This window comes from Candoia aspera, chromosome 12 (assembly GCF_035149785.1).
Source record: "Candoia aspera isolate rCanAsp1 chromosome 12, rCanAsp1.hap2, whole genome shotgun sequence".
NCBI classification, from domain to species: Eukaryota; Metazoa; Chordata; class Lepidosauria; order Squamata; family Boidae; genus Candoia; species Candoia aspera.
Window position 1 is genome coordinate 18242627 of NC_086164.1, and position 23598 is coordinate 18266224.

Below are 23598 nucleotides of genomic sequence, written 5' to 3' on the forward strand. Positions count from 1 at the left end.
AATTACTGAACTGGGCCATTTTCTTGCTTTGCACAAAAGCAAGATCTGGTTGTAGCAAACTAACCAAACTAAGCTAGTTGTGCAGATGCAGTTGCAACATCCTTACTTGACTTGGTTTCTTCTGGTGCATTAATATAGCCCCCGAAAGGAGATAAATTCATTCCCCGGCGTTTCAGATTTGTGACAATTGTCTAATATTCTTGTGAGCTTTAAAATGGTGGGTTTGATGAGCTGTTCATTTGCTATTTTGTCTGCGTGGGTGTTTTAAATAGGAAGTAATTTAATCAAAATCCAGTTAAGAACTTTTATTCTGACGCTACCATTATGGGCTGCCAATATTGGAGTTTTTAAACTGATCTTTGAAAGAGGAAATGAGCCTCCAGTTTTGCTAAGATTGAATTAGAAAGCATGCTGAAAAAAACAGGATGCGTCCAACCGTGAGTTTGTGGGGAAACATGCAGCAGGTCAGGTTGCCAGTTGTGTTTCTGACACTGTTGTCTGTGTCCTACAACCTGGTAAGATAATTTGCATTGTCCTGTTACTGCTGTCCAAGATGCACATGTTCCCAAAAGACTAGCTCTGTGTGTGTGTGTGTGTGTGTGTGTGTGTAAATGTAATGCTTCTGAAGAGGGAGCTTGTCTCTGTCGACGTCAACTTCTGAACGAGTATGAAGCAGGACAGAACTGATACGCAGGTTGTGGGAGGTCAAAGAAAAAGATAATTATTTTGATTATCCACAGTATTTGCAAAATAGGACCTGCGTGCTGGACAGCCACAGCCTCCCGCCACTTAACATGGAGGTGCGCTAGCAGACCAGATGAATGGCGTTCTCGAACTGTGTAATGCAGCTCTGCTCCCTGGCGAGGGAGGCTGTTGGTGAATTAACTGATTATAAGCAGCGTTTTCTGTGTGGAGAACAAAAACCAGAAAGCTGTTGAAAGCACCGCAGTAGGCCTTCGGGGCCTCCTGTATCTGATAAAGTTGGCTCCCTACTGTGGCACCAAGACCTGAGTTTGGTTTGAGCACTTAGCTCTGCTAAAAATAACCAGCTGGGACACAGATTCTTGTTCAGCGATGGTAACAGTAGGAAGTTCTTTGAAGGCTGCTTCCCCCAACTTGGCACTCCAGATACCAACTTGATACCTTTATCATTTATGTGATTTTTAAAGATTTTTAAAAATATATTTCATGGCATCTCCTATGAGCAAGAGAGTTGGATTTGCTGCCTGGAGATGAGGACAGTGATGGTCCAGTGCATCTGCAGGGCCCTATATTGGGCTATTAGCACAGAACTCACTGGGTGCTGTTGATGGGTGAGGTGACACTCTGACCAGCTCCACCCATCTGTCCTTTCTCAGGATCTTTCCCCCTTCCTTCTCCAGACCCTTGCAGTTTTAGATTACTGTCACTTTCCATGTTTTCTGTAGGCTCTGCCATACCACTGCAGGACAAAACAGCAAGTGCTGTAGGTTTTCACATTGGCAAGCTCTTTGTTGCTGCCTAATACTGCAAGTGATTCTTTCCAAGCACAATTCACAGTTTTCTTTAGCAAGGTTTGTTGAGATGAAAGGACGGCATTACAAGAAGGCCGGCAACTGAACTATTTCATTTGGAGTACCGTATAGCCTTGGGCATACCAGGGTGGAGACCTTTTGATCCTCTTTCTAATGGCCTTTTTATGATCCAGCCAGGAGGTGAGTCTCTTCATTGACAGTGGGGAAGCTTGTGGCTGATGGTTATGTAACGTTCTCTTGAACGCCCATCAGCCTGGGATCCAGCTCGTGCACAGGTTTTGATTGCAGGCCAGGGGAAACATGGCTGCCATCACAAGGACAAGCAGATAGTGGCCGAAGGACTGGAAAATCAGAGACTTGGCCCTTGAGCCCTGCCAAAGAAAGGGTCCCTGGTTGCTGCCGATCTCAACCGCGTTCAGTTGATGGTGAGTAGAACGCAGACACAGGTAGCAGCGCTGAGATGGTGGTAGTGGGGAGGTTGCAACCTATAATGGTGAGGGTTTAAGCCCCCCTCCCCTTATTCACAGTACTGCCCTGGGAATGGCAGGTGGGGCCAACACTGCAGAGCCCCTGCCGGACACAGGTAGGTTCCTCTGCAGAGCGTAAGGGCAGCTTTTAAGCTGTCGCTAAGGATAGCATTGGCACGGCAGGGTATGGTGCAGATTAAGCTCAGTCCCCCTTTTCTTTTAATATATATATTTTATTAGGATTTTTCAATACAGTAAAATTACACAAAACAAACATTGAAAATAAGAGAGAGGAAATACAGGGGGGAAAAAGAAAATACACAGTTATGCCTCCTGCCCTTCTTTCTATCGAGTAATTAATCTTTTTCTTCAGCCCTTCATAATCCCCAAATCCTCCATTCAGTCTTTTCTTCTTTCAAGGAAAAGGCCATACAAGGTTTCCAGTCTTCCAAGCTCAGCCTCACTTTCTGAACATTTGCTCTGGCTGGGCTGCGATGAGGGGCAGCAACGGAGTTTATACGTAGCGCTAAGCTGTAGTTTGCTGAGTTCATCTAGAATTGGTGGGGTTCATATAAAACCAGTGATACAAGCCACAAGGACTGAGTTCAGGCAACACAGTGACCCAAAACTGAGCAAGGCGCCGTATAACGTAGCATGAACTAGAAATCCAGCCAATGCGAGTTTTTAAAAAACATTTTGATCTCACTGAGTGATCATCGGTGGACGTTAGCGTTGCATGTTACATAATTTAGTTTGAAGTGGAGGTTGCAAGTGAGCAATCTTAAAAAGGAAATTGAGTGAAGTCTCCCTCCTGTTCCATCCTGATCTCACCATTTCCTGGCAAAGGATCTGCATGAAAGTAGTGATGACCAGGTCTGGATCTCTTCCTTTCCAAGGCCCTGGACACATGAAGAGCAGTCGTCTCTAACCCCATAGAGCAGTGTTTCTCTACCTTGGCAGCTTGAAGATGTGTGGACTTCAACTCCCAGAATTCCCCAGCCAACTCCCAGAATTCTGGGAGTTGAAGTCCACACATCTTCAAGCTGCCAAGGTTGAGAAACACTGCTGTAGGGAATCCTTTTCCATGTCATACAATCCTTGTGCATTGCCAAGAGGTCTGGACATACAAAATAATCAAGTAACTTAGAATACACCTCCTCTTTCAAAAAGTAGAGTACACATTTCAGAGGACAGTGTTTAGCAACCAGCTTTCAAGCAAGTGTGTGTGGATATGTATATGCATGCACATGCACACGCCATAATTGACCTCACTGGAGCACTCCAAGGTTCCCTGGAATGCTGTTGTCATGTATTGGTGCAGTTGCAACTGCTTTGGGGCTAAATATCTGTAGCATTTTTGGCTGGAGGTAGCACCCCAGAAAATTGTGCATCATCTGATGAACTCACAATAGTGCAGGAAGAGAATTAGAACAACTGCATGGTTGCCTGTCTACTTCAAAGTATCTCTGTGTTGATGTGTGTGTATGTGTGGCTAGTATAACATGCCTCTTGATGTCTGTGATGTTTTTTGTCCTACGGGGCCTAACAAATATATTAAAGGGAATGTACAGAGATTCCTTTTGAAAGCGTTCACAAGTTTCCTTTTGCAGGTTAAAATTGTGTGGAATATTCAGGCTGAAGTATTTTTGCAGTTCCTATGAAGTTTACTGGCTGTTTTCATCTTACAAGATGGTCTGAAATTGGGTGATCGGAGACTTGATAAGTCATCCTGAATGCCTGTTGTGAGTCCAGATTCATTTGATGCCCTGCTAAAATAAAAGTACAAATACCAGGAGGAGCATTGTAGTTGTGTATATGAACATATATTGCTGCAAGTCTTATGGTAAATTAAATTTATAAGTAGTGTTTTTTTTATTTCTTATGAATAAATTCCTTGCATTTCTAAGATGAGTCAGGGTTGTTTTGTTGGATCAGTGTTGTATCTGAGACCATTTTTAATAAGATAGGTCTTCAAGACAATCTTTCTGGGTCCAGTAAATAAGAGAAAAGGTCTTTTTCTCAGTTGAGCTTTTCTAGGTAAAGGATTCTTTTATCCTCAGCACAGAATGTTCAGGTGTAACTTCCTCTAAAAATGATCTGTTTAAGTTTTATAGATGTCTCTTCTTGATAGACGTTCTCCCATGCCCCCCCCTTTAATTTATTTTAGCACAGATTTGTTGCATTTGTCTCATCTAGTTGTTGATCCAATGTCCTCTGGAGCTCACAACAGGACAAATTACCTTTTCCTCAGTCACATCTGATCCTGAGTACATGCAGGACAGCATTCTTTTCATGCACTGGTAGAGTTTTGTCTTGGCCTCAAACTTCAAAGCTACGATGATGCTAAGATTTGGAAGATTAAAGATTACTCAAGGCTCTGAGAAGGCCATTAATGGCTCTTAGTCATGATGGCCGTGGAGAGTTTCCAGTTTCAGAACAATATAGATAGTCCTCGCTTAACAACCATTCATTTAGCAATGGTTCAAACTTACAAGAGTGCTGAAAAACTGACTTGGTCCTCGCACTTACAACCATCACAGTGTCCCCACACTCTCGTGATCACGGTTCGGGCGCCTGGCAACTGCTTTGCGTTTAGGGCCGTCGCAGCATCCTGCAGTCACGTGATCACCATTTTCAACCTTCCCAGCTGGCTTCTGGCAAGCAAAATCAACGGGGAACCGCGTGATTTGCTTAACGGCTGTGGTGACTTGCTTAATGACCGCTGTTAAAAAGGTTGTAAAATCAGGTCAGATTCACTTAATGACCGGTTTGCTTAGCAATGGAAATTCCAGTCCCAACTGTGGTTGTTAAATGAGAATTACCTGAATGCCCTTTCAGTTCCAGTTGCTCAGGGAAACCGAGAGGAAGGTGTCTGCATGTTGAGCAGGTGGCCCTTTCTGGTGGCACCCCACTGGCCATCATGCTGGATGAGATGGAGCTCATCTTGTGCAACCCCAAAAATTTACAATGAGGTTGAAGGCTGGGATGCGAACGTGGCTTCCCTCTAGAAGAGGTACTTTCCCACAGTCAAGGAGAGGGGGAGAGTTTTGCAAAAACCCTCAAAAACCCGCTCCAGAAAGGGAGAGGAAAGAAGTGGAGGGACCTTCTAACAAGAGTCGCCTTCTACCCACTGCACTGACTCAACTGCTGTGTCCGTGAGCTCAGAGCTTCGGACCTCTTGTAGACAGTTTTCCCTAAGTCCTTGCAGAGAAGGTTTCCTTTTACGCTTCGTCCCATGGAACCCAGTTTGAAGAACCCCACACGAGAGCATCTCTGACAGATGGCCATGCTTAAAACTCTACCCCAGAGCCTGGACATCAGTTAATTTTCTCCTGAGGCATAGGGCAGCCTCATTTTAAATGAGTATCTTATGAATGCAGAAGACCGTGGCTTCAGCTTAAGGTTTCCCTTGTCAGGTTAACTTTTTATTTTGTAGTGTGAAGCTCAGGTGAACATTTATCCATCATTTAGAAAAGGCAGGCCCTCTAGGGCAGTGTTTCCCGACCTCAGCAACTTCAGGATGTGTGCCCTTCAACTCCCAGAATTCCCCAGCCAGGGCCAATTCTGAATGAATAAATGTTTGGTGTTGATTTCAATTCTATTGTGGCTCCAAGACTTCAGGAATTTTTTGGAAATATAGAAGTGAAATCCAGCAGTGGAGTCTCCTAGCCACCCTTCATAAAACGAGCCAACTCCAACCATCTAAGTTAAAAAAAGAGACACATTCTTCCTGGCATCCAATAAAACGTAAAAACAAAAACACTTTTAGTGATCTTTTGAGAGAGGTCTAACCTCACACATTTTGGGGGGAAAGCCGTTTACAAGAACAAGCACCCGCCTGGAGAAGATCCTGTTCAAAGTCACTGTGGCTCATAGAAAGAAACCTCCGTGCCAGATTTTCTTTCTGTGCTGGGGAGTGAAATTCTTGGGTGGCTGCACATGTTGAAGTGGAGATAAAGCAGCTGAGAATTGGTCTAAAAATATTCCTGGCCTTTCCACACTATATAAATACATATCACTTCGCTTTTCTAAAAAAATGAATGGCATCTGTGAGGGCTACATCTCGCAGGAGTCATTTGCTGAAGTGCTGATCTTTAAGGGTGGTGGACTCCCTTAAAGGGTGGTTTTGGGGGATTTTGTTCTTCACTCCAGGCCCATCAATGCAATGTTTCCTTGCCTGTAATATCCAAGAAAAGTGCCTGCTGAAAAACACATTTGTTTCATCGGTCATCACACCTGCAGCCCCACAAAAAACTGATTTTCCAGGAAGAAGAAAAGGGCAAAATTTTTATCTTTGAAGAAAAGGGTAAAATTTAAGTTCAGCTGGGTGAAATCAGTTTTCTTATCAATAATACGGACTTGGTTTGCATTTCTTCTGATTTTTTTTTTCCTATTTCCCAGGCTGGTTTCAGCCTCAGCATTTCTGGTGGGCCCCCCTCTAAGAGCTAACCAAGCCTGAGGCTGCTTAACTTTTCAGTATCTATTGCTTTATTCGGCATCAGTCAGCGCTCTCCCCTGCTAAGTATCTAGATAAATGCCATGACTAAAATAACAAGATAGGGTTGTGCACCAAATGACCAAGTTTATATCGCACCTCCCACCAAGGTTACAGCTCAGTCCAGACTTTTCCACCATCTCTTTCCCGTAAGGGTGGGAATACAATTCCCTTCATCCCCGTTAGCGAGCCATTTTGCATTGTGTTGATAGGAACTGTAATCCCAACATCTGGAATTAGGTTGGAATCAGGTTTTATGGGTCAGCATCTGATGACATGGACTATATCATCAATACTGGTATTTTAAAAGCCTAAATTATTTTACAGGGTTTAACCTTTCAGTGGCACAGCCAGTAGGTTTTTCTGTATTTAATTTTCCTCCAATCTCACATTTAGCCCATCTTCAAAACCTAAGCAGGGCTGGAATTAATGCTTGGATAGGGGGCTATCAGGAAATCCCAGATACATTGGGACATTGGAAGCAATAGCAAGCCTCTTTCATAGTGTGGCCAAGAAAATTACACAGTACTTTCTAGGAGCCAAGTTGTACTTAATGTACCTACTTTTACTTGGAATATTTCAGGCATCTGGTGACATGGACTGTGCTCTACAAAAGCTTAGATAAGCACGGAGGCGTTGGTGACAATGTGCCGTGAGACCCTTGCTTATGCTTCCAAAATTAGGGATGCAGCCTGCCTGATCGTAGCACGAAAATACGCTACATTGAAAATGCAACTTGGCGTTGTTTCTATACACAGGCGTATATTCCTGAATATGTGTTCTCGATCAATAGGAAAGGTTTTCCTGTATATGGTAACTGCAGCGAGATTGTTCTATGTGCAAAAGTGGAAAGATTCGGCACAACCCACAACGGAGGAAGGGTTGGTGAAGATGATGGAACTTGCTGCGATGGCGAAACTGACTTCTTTAATTAGAGAAAAGACAATATCTACGTTTATTGCTGACTGGAAACCCCTTAAGGACTTTTTGCACGAAACAGGAAAAATGAATTTATGGTTTTTGGTTTTGATGATTAAAAAAAATAGATAATAGTTAAAAGAGGTGGGGGGGGCTTGCAACTGTAGAGTAAGAAGTCATTTTGTCTTGGTACTTATAATTGCTGTAAAGAAAATCGGAAGCCACTTTTTTCTTTTTTTCATTCTTTCTTTTTTGCCCTTTTGGCTTTTTTTCTTTTCTTCTTTCTTTCTTTACTTTATATTAGTTCGTGTTAGTTTTTATCTGTCTTAAAATACTTAATAAAAATGTTATATATACATATGAAAGGTTTTCCTGTATTTAGCTGTTCAAATAAGCAAAAGAAAAATTAGCCTTAGGAGAAAGATAGCAATGTAGCATTTAGGCCAGTAATAATAATAATTGGAGAATGTGTGATTCTATCGTGCCCCCTACAGGACATGAACTGAAACTGCAGCTGTAAACATGGACCAGCCTTTTGGGCACACCAGCCTTTCTCAACTTTTTGACCTTGGAGGAACCCTTGAAATATTTTCCTGGCCTCGGGGACCCCCTGCATGTTCAGGTTCAAATTATAGGCCAGAAGTTACCAAATTATTGTATTCATTTCATGGGTAGGCCTGTAGATATGCATTAACAGTGTTCTTAAACCAAAAATAAAGAATGCAATTTACCTCTTTAATGTGAAGTTGCCCAAATTTGAAATAGTTTTTTAAACAAATCATGATCTCCCAGGGATCCCCTAGTGACCTCTCATGGAACCCGAGGGTGCCACGGAACCCTGGTGGAGAAACCCTGGGGCATAGTGTACATTTCCCAAACTCCTCGCACCTAAGGCAAAATCTGTATATTATTAATAAAGCCACCCACCCAAATGCCTGTGGGGGTGCAGATGTGTTGCATACTTGGGAACAGCATGGCCAACTCATACTTGGACTGTGATTCAGGGCTTGCTGCCTTGTAGGCATGTTAGTCTTACGAATCCAACTGACCACCCACAGAAGGTAAGCTGGCTTCTAAATCCTAATTTTTGTTTGGTGATGTGCAAACACCTCACTGGGAAGGAGGAGACTGGATGGCTTTATAAGGTAAATGGAAAAGCACAACTGCATTTTGGAAACCCTTACAACAAGTAGGGGGGCCACGTTAGGCAATCCATTTGCCATGGAGAAGCAGCCCAAGACTGCATGTGGTTTTCGAATGTTGTTGTGGCCTCCTAAATCCCTATCGACCCCAGAGGGTAGAAGATAGTGATGTGATTCCTTGCTCTCTTGTAGGAGAATCTGTGCAAAAATCGTGGTATAAGCCCTTAAGTGCTGCTCCTAAATGCACTTTTGGTTATGTAATCAACTTCCCCATTCTTGCAGTTGCACAGGGCCTCGGGCATTGTGAGCAACTTCCAAAACAAGAATCCTTTGCTCCATTTCCCTGTCACTTCCTCCATCTTCTTTCTTCCCTCAGACAACCCATGAAGGAGGGACAATATATTTTAAAGTTTGGACCTTCTGTCTGGATATCTGAACAGAAGCAGTAAGAAGGGTTTGTGACAGAAGCTCTGACAAAGTCGATATTATATGGAACAGATGTTCTCATCTCTTTCCAATTTTCCTGTTTAAAAATGTTTCTGTCCATGCGTGACTACAAAACCGTATCTTCATAGGTATGAAGACATGGGGTGGAAGATGTTCCAGGATTCTCCTTGGAAAGAAGCCTAGCCTTCTCCACAGCTCTTCTCCATCTCATGATGGTTCCAACCCCCAGCTTCCTGGTTGCCTTCACAATATCAGTCACTTTGATGCCATTTCACAATATCACCAGTCTGAAAAAGCCCTCAGTTCCTGAGCTACGTTTGGTTTCCTTTGGACATCTCAAGAGCAATGTGCTCCGAGGAGATGCCTCCAAGCTATTTATTGGAGTAATGCCTCCTCTTATCCCCCATGATAGGAATGGGAGCTGCACTAGATCAATCCTTGGGCCCCCTTCTGCTTTGTGGACAGTTCAGTGGGTAGGTACCCTATTCCGCAAAACTTCATGTATGGGTCTTAAGAAGCTCTGTGGGATCTTCCCTTCAAGGACACCTTCCAGTGTCACTCTGGCCTTCCCAGATTGCCCTTTGGGAAAGGCAAGGGGTGGGGTAGCTGAAATGCAAGCCATGGGTATCTACTTTCTCTTGCTTTCTCAAGACAAAACTTCACTCCTTGGGTGAGAGGAAGAGTGGGAGACAGCATCTCAGAAAAGTCAAGGAGCGGTGGAAGCTTTTAGGCAGTGTTTCTCAACCTCAGCAATTGTGAGATGTGTGGACTTCAACTCCCAGAATTCCCCAGCCGGCATAGGGTATAGCTGGCTGGGGAATTCTGGGAGTTGAAGTCCACACATCTCACAGTTGCTAAGGTTGAGAAATGCTGCTTTAAGGTATCAGATATTCTCTGTGGAATATCTGGCTTGTTGACTGCCCAGAAAGGTGAGGGAAGAGGGAAGCCCCAGAGAGCTGGGGCTACCAGTGTTGTCAGCCCTTCGAGGTAGTCCAGAAAGAAGCACAAACCATGATGATTGTCTGGTCTGTGGCTCTTCCTCCTATCTCCCAAGGTTATTCCCACATACCATTCCAGTTGTAGCCATCTGCCTGCCTACCCACCCTTCTCTTTGTCCCATCAAGGAAGGTAAAGATCACGGCTTCCCAGCGCTCCTATTAAGAGAACAAAATGGCGGAGGCTCAAGGAGCTGGTTGGATCATCAGAGTGGGTGGAAGGACCTTATTTGTCTGGATGGAGAGACCTAGAGGGCCAATTTAGCCCTTTGACCTCTGTGGACCAGAAGCATTGCAAATGATGGAAGAAGCATGGACAGTCAAGAGAGAAAATATGGATGCCAAACCCAGCTTGAACATGCGCTCACTCCGGATTTTCTTCTATCACCTGTCCCCACAACACGTTCTCTCAATTCCTTTGCTCTATGTCTCATTCTGTAGGCACTCATTGCGGTTGTTCCTGTCACTGAGTGGGATGTCCTGCTACATCCATTATCATCTCCACTGCTGTGTGTTGCATCTGGCTACAGCATCATCTTCCATCTGGGCACTGGCAGATGTAGGGACCAATTCCCAGGATTCTCAGCAACTGCCATGCTGATGGGGGAATGCTGGGAGCCAAAATCCACACCTCTGGAGGGTGCTCTTTTAAGGAAGGTTGAATGAAGTCTTCTGTTCATGGGTTTTACGCATCTGCGGTCTTCCCAGCTGTCCCTAACATTCCTCGTCCTGTTAGTAGCATCCACTAGAATCCACAACAGTGTCAAAAGGAAACTTGCATCATGGAATCATTGTACAAATGGCACAGTGACATCATGATGTCTGATGCATTGCATGGTGATGTCATGTTGCCTGCCAGGATGCCCATGTTCTTTCCCCTGCAGCATCAGTATGAAGACATGGGCAATGACATGGATCTTAATAAAACAGTGGTCTCACCAACAAAATGTATGGTTTGACTGGGGTTCACCTGTACCACTCCATACATCTTACACATCCTCCATAAAACCTGCTTAGCTAGAACTTTTACAGTAATAGCAGAGAAGCCAGGGAGCAGATCCTGGTTGGATCAATCCATCTGTGGATGCCAGGTCCCATCACCCTGTAGCAACGCTGGCCAAGGATGACAGGATTGTCATCTAGCACATGTAGAAAATGCCAGATGGGGGATGGTGGGCTTAAGTTTGCTTTTTCTTTTAGTTAACTGTTGTGATCTATTGTACACAATATATTTGCAGTGGCTGATAATAAATGATGATCAACAAGGCATTTGAATACATTGCTACAGTTGCTTTTAATTTCAGCCTTTTACATAACAGCTGTTTTGTCTCCTCTCTCTGGTCTTGTATATTCCTCCCTGGCACATGCACATTTCCATGGTGCTTCTACCTTAGGTAATGAGCTAACTTGTAAACCATGGTATTAGTTCTCTTCCGAACCTTACTTGCTGCCTTATGTTCTTTTTTAAAGTCATGCAGCGATTATTTGTGCCTTTCCCCCAAGGATATTTTATAGCTGCTTTGGAAGTGCAGTGGTCAAAATAGAATCCTATAAAAAGGGTGTGTGCCTAGTAGACAGATTATAGATTTTATTAATTTTGGTCGGTGTAAAAAAAGGGAGTGAAAGAAAGATGAGAACACCTGTAAGATCAAGTGTAGAAACATGGCATGAGTGAGCAGAGTAACATGAGCAAATATGAGTAAGCGATACAGGAGTGCACACGGTTGGAGTTAACATTCTTGAATAAAATCTGTATCTAAAACAAACAAGCAGAATCAAAAGCCAACCCTTCGGATCTTGACTCTGCCTTCTTGTTTTCCATCCTTGAACATCTTCTGGCTGTGCCTAATTTAGTTTGCTCATTATCAATTTTAAGTGCCGATAAAGCCTCTTCCGCTTCTCAGATAAAAACACTCACCGCTTTTAAAAACAATCCAGCATCATGTAGACAGGATCCAAGAATACCTTTTCTGGGATGGAGGGTGGCGGTGGGGTGGCAGTTGGTTTTGATTGTGTTTCCCACTCATGGTGCTCTTACAGCTGCTCAGTTTAGCAGACTGCATTGCGCTGCAAGTGTTTAATGCTTGGGTATGCACACTGTGCTAAACCATTTTGTTGCTGGTTCAGTATTGGTTTAAATACTGTATCCACCCATCTGTTGTGCTTCATGCCCTTGAGTGGAATTCACCTCTGGATGATTTATACAGACACATCCATACAGTTTTCTTGGCAATGAGATGGAAGTGGCTGGCCATTGTATTTTTCCAGGATTTTATTTAACATTTATTTCTCAGACTAACCTTACAGGTCCGTGGAGGTTTTCCATCTAAGTTGTCAGGCTTCTGATAAGATTGATTTTCTGGTAAGACTGATTTTCTCCATGATTAGCTGCCCCCAACCTGGTCCTTCAAGTCTTCCAACAGTGCTCCCATCACTACTATAACTGAGCCCTCCACCCTGCTGCTGGTCCTCCTCCTCTTCTCCTTCCTTCCACCTCTCCCAGCAACAGAGCCTTCTCCAGAGAGCTGGGTCTTCACATAATGTGACCAAAGTAGGATAATTTGAGCCTGGTCATTTGTGCCTCGAGTGAAAACTCTGGGTTGATCTGTTTGATCATCCATTGGTTTGTCTTCTTGGCTGTCCATGGTATTCTCAGGCGTCTTCTTCAACACCAAAGTTCAAAATACATAAATAAATAAACTCCAGCCCCTGGACAGCTACCTGTTTTGTGCTCCACCTGGCTCCTAGCACACTGGAAGAATAATGTCTCCTCCTAGCATGGAAAGACAGGGCAGCGCATCAGGACCTCCATTCACTTCCTTCTTGGTGGCAGATGCAGGCAGAAGAAGGTGGTCCTCCATGAAGGAAAGGGAGAGAGGGCTGAGTTAAGAGCCCAATAAACAATTGTTGGGCAGAGCTAATTAAACTGCCATCTCCTCCATCAAGGAAACACCCCATTCTGGCTGGCACAGTCAAGGGAGCATGGCCCTGGGAATCAAAAACGCCAGGTGAGTGAGTCCTACATTTGATAAGTCCATACTCTAGGTGCTGCCTAGGTGACCTTAGCCAATCTTGAACATTAAACAAGGATCTGGTTAGTGTTGGGGTGGGAGACTACCTGGAAATTCCAGGGCTGTAGGCTAGACAGGGAAGTCCCCCCCACACACACACCCAAAAAATCCTAGCCAGAAGAACCAAAGAACTTCTGAACTGTGGCCAAGAAAACCATGTGGATGTGTCCAAGAAGGTGCTGGAGATGTTATTTTTTTAAAAAGCTGGAAATGCAGTGGATTCTGGCTGTAATGGGCTCTGGAGGGTCCTCTAATGCTAAATCAAGGTTCTTTTAAAACCCATCTGTTGGGTTCTCACAATGCAATACATGGTTTAGGGTTCTATGGCTCCCTCGGGTTCCACAAGAGGTCACCAGGGGTTCCCTGGGAGATCACAATTTATTTTAAAAAATTATTTCAAATTCAGGCAACTTCACATGAAAGAGGTAAGTTTCATCCTTTATTTAAGAAGACTGTTGGAGCATATAGACAGGCCCACCCAGGAAACTGATATAAAAATTCGGTAACTTCTGGCCTCTATTGGGGCCTGAATGTGCAGGGGCTCCCCGAGGCCTGATTAATATTTCAAGGGTTCCTCCAGGGTCAGAAGTTGAGAAAGGCTGTTTACAGCAAGCTGCCCTACCTAGGATCTTAACACCAGGCTTCCCCACCAGCCAGTCAATTGCACCAGTGTGAGCTGAACCCTGCCTTATCTTGCTGTCTCAACCGTTATTCCAAATCCTAGATGGGAGCGGGATGGGAGAAGGCATTCCGGGGTGCGCTCCCACCACCGGCTTTCTCCCAGGTCAGCCAAAAGTACTTTATGATTTTTGGTTGCCCCCCATGTTGCACAAACCTGGCCCGGCTCATGCTTCAGTGTCTGGCGGGAAGACAGAAACTAGATCAACCTCGTAGCCAGTTAAAGCGCGTGGGGGCCACGGGGCCTTCCTTCTGCATCTCACTTGCCGCCGTCTCTTTTGGGCCGTCTTAGAACCGGAGCGGCGGAGCCGGGCGACTCTAGGCTCAAATGCCCCGCTCCCTCCGGGGCCGCCAGCAAGTCCCAGGTCTCAGACCAACGCCTCGCCCAACCTGAACCACGCCCGGCCAAGCCGCCCCGCACGGACGCCGGGAGGGAGGCGGGCGCCGGCTTGGGGAACCCGGGACGTGGGCGGCTCTCCTCAGCCCGCAGTCCGGGCCTGGCCTGGCCTGGCCTGGTCTGTCTCCGGAGGGGCGGGAGGGGTCTCCGAGAATGGAAGCCGCCCAGCCGGCGAGGCTAAAATTAGCGCGCCGCGTCCCGGCGCAGCTGTCCCGTCCCGTCTCGTGTCGCCTCGCCGCGCCGCGCCCGGCCGCCCTCGACGGCTCTCTGCTCTCGCCGCCCGGGCAGGCGTCCCTCGTCCGAGCCGGGGCCGGCCACCTCACAGAGGCCGGGCTGCGACATAGGGGGGCCGGCCAGCGGCGGCTCCAGGCGGCGCTCCGTCGAGCGACACGGCAACCCGTCCGCCGGCCACCAGCTCGTGAGTATCGCCTGCCACCGGGCGGGTCGGGCGCTCGCCTCCAGCCCCGCTCCGCCCGACTAGCGGGGGGCTTCTGCTTGGCCCGGAGGGCGCGGGATGGGCGCGGGTGGTTCGCACGTGCCCGCCCCCAAGCTGGGTTTGGGCTGCGATCCCGAAAGACGCGCGGTGCCCTCCGAGGGGAGGGAAGGGCTGGGGAGGGGGCTTGAGAAGGACCCCCCAAACTGGACCGCAGTTTAAAGGGGAGTAGCAGTTTTGCTCAAGCCACTGCCCCCCAGTATGCGAGTCTTTGACCAGTTCACACCACACTCTTAACCCGGTTATTGAGTTAACCCATTTTCTGGGTTCACCCAAGTAGGCTGAATCATGAGATTAACCAGAAGAGTGGGTTCTGCACCCTCACACTGTGCCTGAAAACTTCATCTAAGGTAATACTAGCCAAGTTTAAGGGATGTGAATGCATCTGTTGGATTAAGAGTGTTGCATGAACAGAATTGTTAAGTTTTGCAGGGTGTTTACTCTGCTTATTTTAAGCCGTGGATCCTTGCAAACCATTGTCTCTCACCCACCTGAAGTAGCCTGTGTGGGTTTTTCAGCCAGTTCCAGATCCTGCCCCTTGGCCATGCTGCACCTGTAGAACAGAGGACTGTATCACAGCCACTGAATTTGCACTAAATTGCCCTCACGTCATTCCTTAGGATTGGGTTTAGCATGTCGTATGAACCCAGCCACTGTGGCTTGCAAATTATAGCTTTCAGCACAATTAATGCAGCATCAGGGTCTAGTCACCAGGGGTTATTCAGCAAACCACAACTACACAAACCACCATTAGCATGATAAGTGAAGTCATTCCCAGCTTACTCTGGAGGCTTGACCACCATTTTCCCAGGCTGTTACTCCTTGCCGTCAACTCTCCCCGTCTCCCAGACTTTCCACCCCCTCCCTCCTCTTGTGCCCCAGTACCAGATGTCTTGGACTACAAGCCCCATTATGCCACAGAAATTGTAAGGTATGGAGATCCATTGCGCACACACACAAAGGCACCAGATATGGAAACATTGCTAAACTAGACAGGGGTAAAAACGTTCAGTGGATCCAGTTCTAAAGTACTTAACATGTTTTACTTGCTGAACCGTCAGATTAACTGATTGCACTTCAAAAATACTATGTTGAAAAAAACCCTCTCACCTGTATCTTACTGTTCAGCTAAGAAGGAATGTGCCTAGATTTTCTGCACTGTGCTTCTGAGCTTTTATCCTTGCAAAATGAGGTGAAGTTTAACAGTCACCAGGCTCCCTAGGATTTAAAGACAGATCAAAGCTGCATCAGCTGTAAGAGGGAGAGAGGCAGCTGACCAGGAGGTGTCAGAAAACAGAAAATCCCTAAACATTTTTGCAGGCAGAGGAATGTCCAGCCACCACCTGGCCAGTTATGAAATCCTAGAAGCCCAGGGAAGGGAAGGAAAAGAATTTCAAAGGCATTCAAAAGATTTCCAGTGTTCCTGCCTCCATTCCTCTTCCCAAAGGGGTGAAGCTGCTGACCCTTTCACACATCTTCTCTAGCTGCTGATTTCAGGAGGATGCTGACCTGGACTTAGAGACAAACCCAAGCTGAGGTTCCCCCTTTGGAGAACCTCTCAGCAAGTCCTGTAATTTGTGAGATCGCCTTAAAATTGCCTGGATGGATTTGCAAATGCCATTTACCGGGATATATGCCCTTGTGATCTGGGGTCTATTCCCGCTGTTTCTGTGTTAATTGGTGGGGGGGAGAGGTTTCCAAACCAATCCACCCCCACCCCAGCTATGACTTACAAGTGTTAAAGCCAGCTATGAAAATATCCTACATTTTTCCCCCTACTGATTCTCATTCAGGTTGATAAAAGGAAATTAGATATTCTTTCAAAGGAGGTAAGAATTTCGGAGAGGTCTTAAGGGGTCCTGTTCTTGTACTTATTGAAGGAGGCTGAGGGATGCAAGTGAATCTCCAGACTTTCATTGTGCCATCCCCTCTCCAGCAATCTGCATTTTTCCTAGTGTCTTTCTCTTCCATTAAGCCCTAAGAGAAGACTTGCCTTTCCAATATGTTGCCAGGAATGGGAGCCTAGAATCTTTGAGGTATGGTTGGAAAGTTTCTCCCCCCCCCACCAAAATGGGAGAAATTGTGGAATGTTTTAAAAAGAAATTATGGCCAGCTGTCATGAACTGGCTGGAACAAGCATGTCATGGCTCTGTGAAGCAACCTCATGAGCTGGGAGGGAACTGTGTGCTGTGCCCAAGAGAATGGCATGGCTGTGCCCATGAAGTCTCAAGGAGTTAATCTGACTCAAAGAAGATGTTACAGTTTTACTTGCCCTGACAAACCATTGGAGTTTCATCAAGGCAGTAGACTGGTAGCAGGGACCATGCCTGGCTGAGCCTGGCTGGGTCTGGAAGCTAAGCAGGCTCAGCCCTGGTTGATGTTTGGATGGGAGGCCACTGGAAAGGCCTGAAGCTGTAGGCTATACCAAGAAGTAGTAGTACTAGTAGTTATCATCATCATTCCAGAGGAAGGGAATGCAAACCAGTTGTTACAGTTGCCAAGAAAACTACATGGATGTGTCCACCCAGTTTCTTGGATGAAGCTTGACTTAAAGGAGACTTTACTTATTTCTAGAGTGACTGAATGATCCATTTGGTCCAGAGGCACAGCCTTATTTCATCCCCAGCAAGAGAGAACTGGGTGAAAAAAAGGCTAAAACAGGAAACCATGCAGAGATGCATTGGGTAGCTCTAGTAGGTGCAAACTGAATGGATGATCCAAACAGGCCTGGGAATACGCAGTCACGTTGTCCACTTGGGCTGAGTTTCAAAGACCCCTTCAAAATGCCCCCTCAAAACGAAGCACTCAATTTCAGCAGCACGCTCCTTTGAGCTGGATATTGAAAAGGGCTTTTGTGCATGTATAAAAGGCCCTTTTCTCTGGGTGGAGTGGGCCCATGGAAGGAAACCAACTTAGTTTTTCAAACACTGCTCTGAAGAGTTGCTCTGAATCAGATTCCATCAATGATGCTTCAGACTGGATCACAACTGATTCACACATCCAGCACAGTGACTCATACAGGGGCACACCAGGCAGCTTCCCATTATACAGCCATGGAATTGTGTACCGCATGCAATAGAGCAGTGTTTCTCAACCGTGGCCACTTTAAGATGGGTGGACTTCAACTCCCAGAATTCCCCGTGCTGGCTGGCTGAGGAATTCTGGGAAGTGAAGTCCACCCATCTTAAAGTGGCCACGGTTGAGAAACACTGCAGAAGAGCATCTGACTGAGCCCAGCACCCCAATCTGTGCTACACGGTATTGCTGGCCTGAAGGCATCTGCTAGGGACCAAGCCTTGCCAGGAGAGAGAACACGCCAGTGTTTTCCTTATTTTGTAGGGTCATGCTGGAGAAGCCCCTTGAAATACATTTATTCATGCAGGTCCCAGAGACCGCATGGTATCTGCATCTCAATAGCATCCACTGGGTTTGACATTTGTGAACCAACTGCATCCCAAGAGATGCGCCAACAGAGGTTGCAAAGACTCTACTTTACCCAGAATCATTAACTCCCAACCCATCTGACTCCTAGATTCCAGCACTGCACCGTTCACAATGAAAGTCCCCCTCAAGAGACAATTCAAGATGAGCCTGCTGGATGTCACCAAGATTTTCTCCCTGCTCCAGCCCAGCGAAGACGAAGACGGGGAAGGAGAAAGACAAGAGCTGAGTCTCGCCGTGTCCCAGGACAGCTACCAGCTGTTGGACCAGCTGTTGCACCAAGAGAGGTACAAACGGGTCATCAACAGCCGGAGTGGCTGGGGGGTGCCTGGCACTCCCCTGCGCTTGGCAGCCTCCAAGGGCCACGTGAGGTGTGTTGAGGTGCTGCTGGCCCACGGAGCTGAGGTGGACAGCTTGGATGTCAAGGCCCAGACGCCACTGTTCATTGCCGTCAACAATGGGCACCTTGGCTGTGTGAAGGCCCTCTTGGCTGCGGGAGCCAGTCCTTCCGGGAGCATCCACAACAACTGCACTCCGCTGCTCACAGCCGCACGGGAGGGAGCCCTCGAAATCCTGCAGGTGCTCTTGTCGCACGGGGCAGAGCCTGACGTCAAAGCCAGAGTCCCAGAGTGGGCAGCCAACTCGGTGGCCTGCTGTGGACCTCTGTATTTGTCTGCTGTCTACGGACATCTGGAGTGCTTCAAGACCCTCCTGCAGTACGGGGCTGAGCCCAACTACAACTGCCGGGACAGGAACATGGTCTCCCGAATTAAGCACCCGAAGACTCTCCTGGAGGTCTGCTTGAAGCACGGCTGCAGGGCAGAGTTCGTCAAGCTCCTCATTGATTTTGGGGCCAGTGTCTACTTGCCTGGCATCACGCTGGATAAGAGCTCGGCAAATCCTGAAGTGCTTGAGCTGTTGGCCAGAGAAAGAGGTGACTTATTTTTTTAAAAAAAAACATGTATACTTAATGTAACATAAAGCTAAGAAGATCCTTAAAATCTTCCTCCCTTCCTTTCCCCTTTTCCCCTTTTCCCTTTCCCTTCCTTCCTCCCTTCCCCTTCCCCTTCCTTCTCCCTTTCTCTTTCCTTTCCTTTTTTCCTTCCTTCCCCTTCGCTTTCCCTTCCTTCCTTCATTTCATCCATCTTCCCCTTCCCCTTTCCCTTCCCATAAATTTCCCATCACATCATTTGCTTTTAAGGTAAGCAATCTTACACAGTGTGCATAAAATGAATGAAGGAGAGCCACGCGAAGTAACTTAAGGCATCCACTAAGAAAAAAGACAGCTACGTATCACTAAATCTACATTCACAGTAATAGCATTCACTGTACCTTTCCCTACTTTTCCATATGGGTGGTGCACAAAGTGAAAAACGGGTTTTGTTGTCAGCCTGGAGGGCAGGGACCATCCCGCTCCAGAAATTCTGCCAAACCCTTTTGCGTCAGCCGCAGCTCAGGAGTAACAAAACAATGAATGTTGTTGCTCTGAATTACAGGTGAAATGGATTCTGGGGGTCCTGGTGTGATATTTAGGGGCTGGTAGAGCAAGGGTGGTGCACATTGCCTCCTTCCTCCCCCTCCCTTCCAGCCCCTCCTAGACCCAGCTAAATCCCCCAATTCTCTCCACGCTTCCCTTCCTCCTTCAGCTCCGATATCCTTGACCCTTTCACATGCTTTTCCCCAACAAACCAGTTCTGCCTGGAACAGCTTAATTTCAGTCCACATCCAGAACAGAACAGCTAGATTTCATACTGCCTACAGACCAACAAATATGCAGCGTGCATGATTCCTTGTTCTTTCTTTCTTTATACTGATGTGATAATCCGCGGAGGCATTGCAGGGAGTCAAGTCTTAGCAGTTACTCATGCAGCAATCTCCACCTCTCCCTCCCCCGACCCCTCCTGCTGTTCCAGCGTTCCCCAAGCCCTTGATGTCCCAATGCCGACTGGCAATCAGGAGGTTTATGAAACTGGAACACCATCCCAGTGCTGTGGATCAGCTGGACATCCCACTGGTGCTGCTCAACTACCTCAAACACCAATTGTAACAGAAGATCAACGCTGAATTGCCCAGGGTTACCAAGTACTGTAACTGGATAAGAAAAAAAAAAAGAGAGAAGCCTCTAAGGATTGGAATGCGAGTGTGTGATGGCCTCCTTGGATGAATTTGATGGTGTGTGTGAAAGAAATGCGGCAGCTACCGTGTTGCAGAGCCGCATTTCTTTTAACATCGAAGCTGCCCAAGGGAGATGGAGGAGGGATCTCACCCTGCTGGCGGAGGGCTGGAAGAATTGTGCTTTATCCTTGTGCTTTTCTGCGGATCCAGCGTCACTGTTCTAAAGCAGAGGTTGGCAATGTTTGGGGTGACAAAGGGCCCGCTTAAGGTTAGGGGGGCTTGCTGACAGCCGAAGTGCGAATGGGGCCCCATTGCTCATATTGAAAGGGCCGTTCTAGGGGGAGTTGAAGAATTCCTTGGTTTTTAACTGTGACATTCCTATGTTTGGACATAGCTACCATCTTCATCTCTTTCTTACTCAAAAGCCTTGTGCTGTTGGCCTTCAGAAATTGCCATTAGAGAAGGCTCGATCAAGCCCCCCATTCTGGCAAACTCAAGAACAAGAGTCACTTGGGTTTCTGGAAAGATATGTATTGCTAGTACAGGTAGTCCTCGATTTATGGCCATTCGTTTAATGACCATTTGAAGTTACGACGGCACTGAAAAAAGTGGCTTATGGCTGGTCCTCATACTTACGTCCATTGCAGCATCCCTGCGGTCATGTGATAAAAATTTGGGTGCTTGGCAACCGGCAGAGGCCTGGGGTCACGTGATTGCCATTTGTGATCTTCCTGGGGGCTTCCGACAAGCAAAGTCAATGGGGGAAGCTGGACTTGCTTAATGACCGCATGATTTGCTTAACAACTGCAGTGATTCACTTAACAACCATGGCAAAAAAGGTTCTAAATTGGGCATGACTCATTTAATGACTGCACCACTTAGTGATGGAATTTCTGGTTCCAATTATGATCGTAAGTCGAGGACTACCTTTATGGTAATGTGACTGTCCACTCATGGAGGTAGGCCAGCTTGGGAAACACACCACAAGAAAGACGAGGATGCTACTTTATTGAAATAAGTTAGGTAACAGAAACTTGAAAGCCTGAAAGGGTTTCCTCTTCCCTCCCTCTTATACCAAAGAGGGTCAAGGCAAGGAAATCTTGAGTTTCTTTCTCATGCTGCTTTGTTTTCCGGGACTGAATTCATATTTCCTGGACTGAGCTCATGAACTCATTTGTGAATGGCCCTTGTATTTCTTCTCCAGGACCATCTCTGTCTTCCTCTGCAGAAGCTTGAAAGCCTGTCAAAGCAATTCTCCACCTCAGCTTATACCTAGCGTAATTAACAGGAGTCTCTTTCTCAGGTTCCCCCCTCCCAAAGATTAAGTCATCTTTCATGGAACAGCCCAAGTCCTTCCTGTAATAGTGGTGCTCCCTCCTCCATTCATGTTCCCAGGATCCATCAGAAATGTCATCACAGACTCTGAGAGCTGCAGAAAGGAGGTTGGAAGATTTTCTACTCTTGTCCTAAATAAACAAATAAACAAACAAATCAATCAGAGGTCTATTTCATAAAGGATGTTTGGCCCAAAGCTATATTTGCCCATTCAGAAATCTGACACATTGAATTCTAGATCATTGTACTGTATATAGAATTGCAGACTTACAGCTTTTGTAAGACTATGCAAGTCTCCCTAAAATTAAGATGCACTACAGGTAGTCCTCAAATTACAACCACAATTGGGACCAGAACTCCCATTGCTAAGTGATGCAGTCGTTAAGTGAGTCGCGCCCAGTTTTACAACCTTTTTTGCCTCAGTCATTAAGGGAATCATGTGGTTCCCACTGATTTTGCTTGTCGGGAGCTGGCTGGGAAGATCACAAATGGCGATTACATGAGCCTGGGACACTGTAACTGTTGTAAATACACGCTGGTTGTCAAGCGCCCGAATTTTGAGCATGTGACCATGGGGACAGTGTGACGGTTGTAAATCACTTTTTCCAGTGCCACTGTAACTTCAAACAGTTGTTAAACGAATGGTCGTAAGTCGAGGACTACCTGTATATGCAATGAGATTTAAGATGAAATACATCTTTAGGATTACACCCTTAAAAGTCATTGGAATGTGCCACTAGAGCAGTGTTTTTCAACCTTGGCAACTTTAAGATGTGTGGACTTAGAAGCCCACAGATCTTAAAGTTGCCAAGGTTAAAAAACACTGCACTAGAAAACTCATCTTCTGCTATCATATATGTGTTTTAATAAATATCACTTTTCTTTTGTTTAACAGGAATAGGAAATGCAAAGATGGATTTAATTATTACTTGTAGAAGCATTCTTAACTCTCTGGGTAAAAGCCGATGCAATTTTGGGAGCAAGCTCACCGCATTCAGTACAAATGAATTTCTCCTCTCCAGAATTCTGAAGCAAAAGGAGATTTATTGTATTTTAAATATAGGTATCATTTATATTCCGTCTTTACATCAGTTGACAACAACAGATTTGAGGGAAAAATGATTTTGGATGGTTACAGCATAGTTCAGTTTGATCTGGGAGGAGAGGAAAAAGAAGATGGTTTGTGGAAGGCACCCGCAATATCACCAGTACAACACCCATGTTAATTAATGGATGAATGAGTAGCAAAATTAATTGCCTGGATTCATCTTAAGAGTCACAGATTATTATTATCTTTTAAAATTTATTGGTGCCTTTCCCTGTTGGGACGATGCAAAGCTGGGGTAAAGCTGTTGCCTTAAGAGCTATTATGACTTAATTATAATGTCTATTTTAATGATAAGCATTAATGCTCATGAGATGAAATATGCTTTTTATTTAAAAAAAAAAAGAATAGTATGGGTCGGTTTCCAGTAGGTGACAGTATTGATCCAGAAACAGTACCTAACTACCAGTGCGCATTGTTATTCTATAATTCTAACAGGAGGGGGCAGGAGAGGGCAATTGCATTCAAGCTCTGCCTATGTGCTTCTGGAAGGCAGCTGATTGGCTGTGGTGCAGCGCTGGAGGTGGGATTACGTAAAAGTGGCAGAGTTCTTTGTATGTTGACCCATCAATTTTCAATTCAATTCAATTTCGATTTCTTATGGTCATAGACCAGTACAATGTTGACCCATCTCTTCTTGCATTTTTATGAGGATCCTAACCCCTTTCCCATGGTTTTATCAATGCAAGCCTTTTTATTAAATAATAATAATAATAATAATAATTATTATTATTATTATTATTATTCAGGGGAAAAACAATTCCAGAGTAATACAACTCCAATGTAGCTTTGCTTTGCTTTGCTTTGCTTTGCTTTTTGCTTTGCTTTTTGCTTTGCTTTGAAGAAAACTTTGGTGCTGGTTTTAGAGCTTACCCTATCATTTTCATATTGTTGGCAATGACGACGCTGTTGAAGAGAGTTGGGGGTTTGCAAAGAAGGAATTTTGGGGTTCCCATCTCTATGGTACAGTCTTAATTACTACCTC

At 45.7% G+C, this 23598-nt stretch overlaps 1 protein-coding gene across 1 annotated transcript; it reads left to right on the forward strand.

Annotated features, from left to right (window-relative positions):
* The first annotated feature begins 18155 nt into the window (after positions 1-18155).
* ASB12 (ankyrin repeat and SOCS box containing 12) lies at positions 18156-20123 on the forward strand. The gene is made up of 2 exons (XM_063313350.1): positions 18156-18992; positions 19972-20123. Exons 1-2 carry the CDS (start codon positions 18173-18175, stop codon positions 20103-20105), a joined length of 954 nt encoding a protein of 317 aa, XP_063169420.1. The 5' UTR covers positions 18156-18172; the 3' UTR covers positions 20106-20123.
* The last annotated feature ends 3475 nt before the right edge of the window (positions 20124-23598 follow it).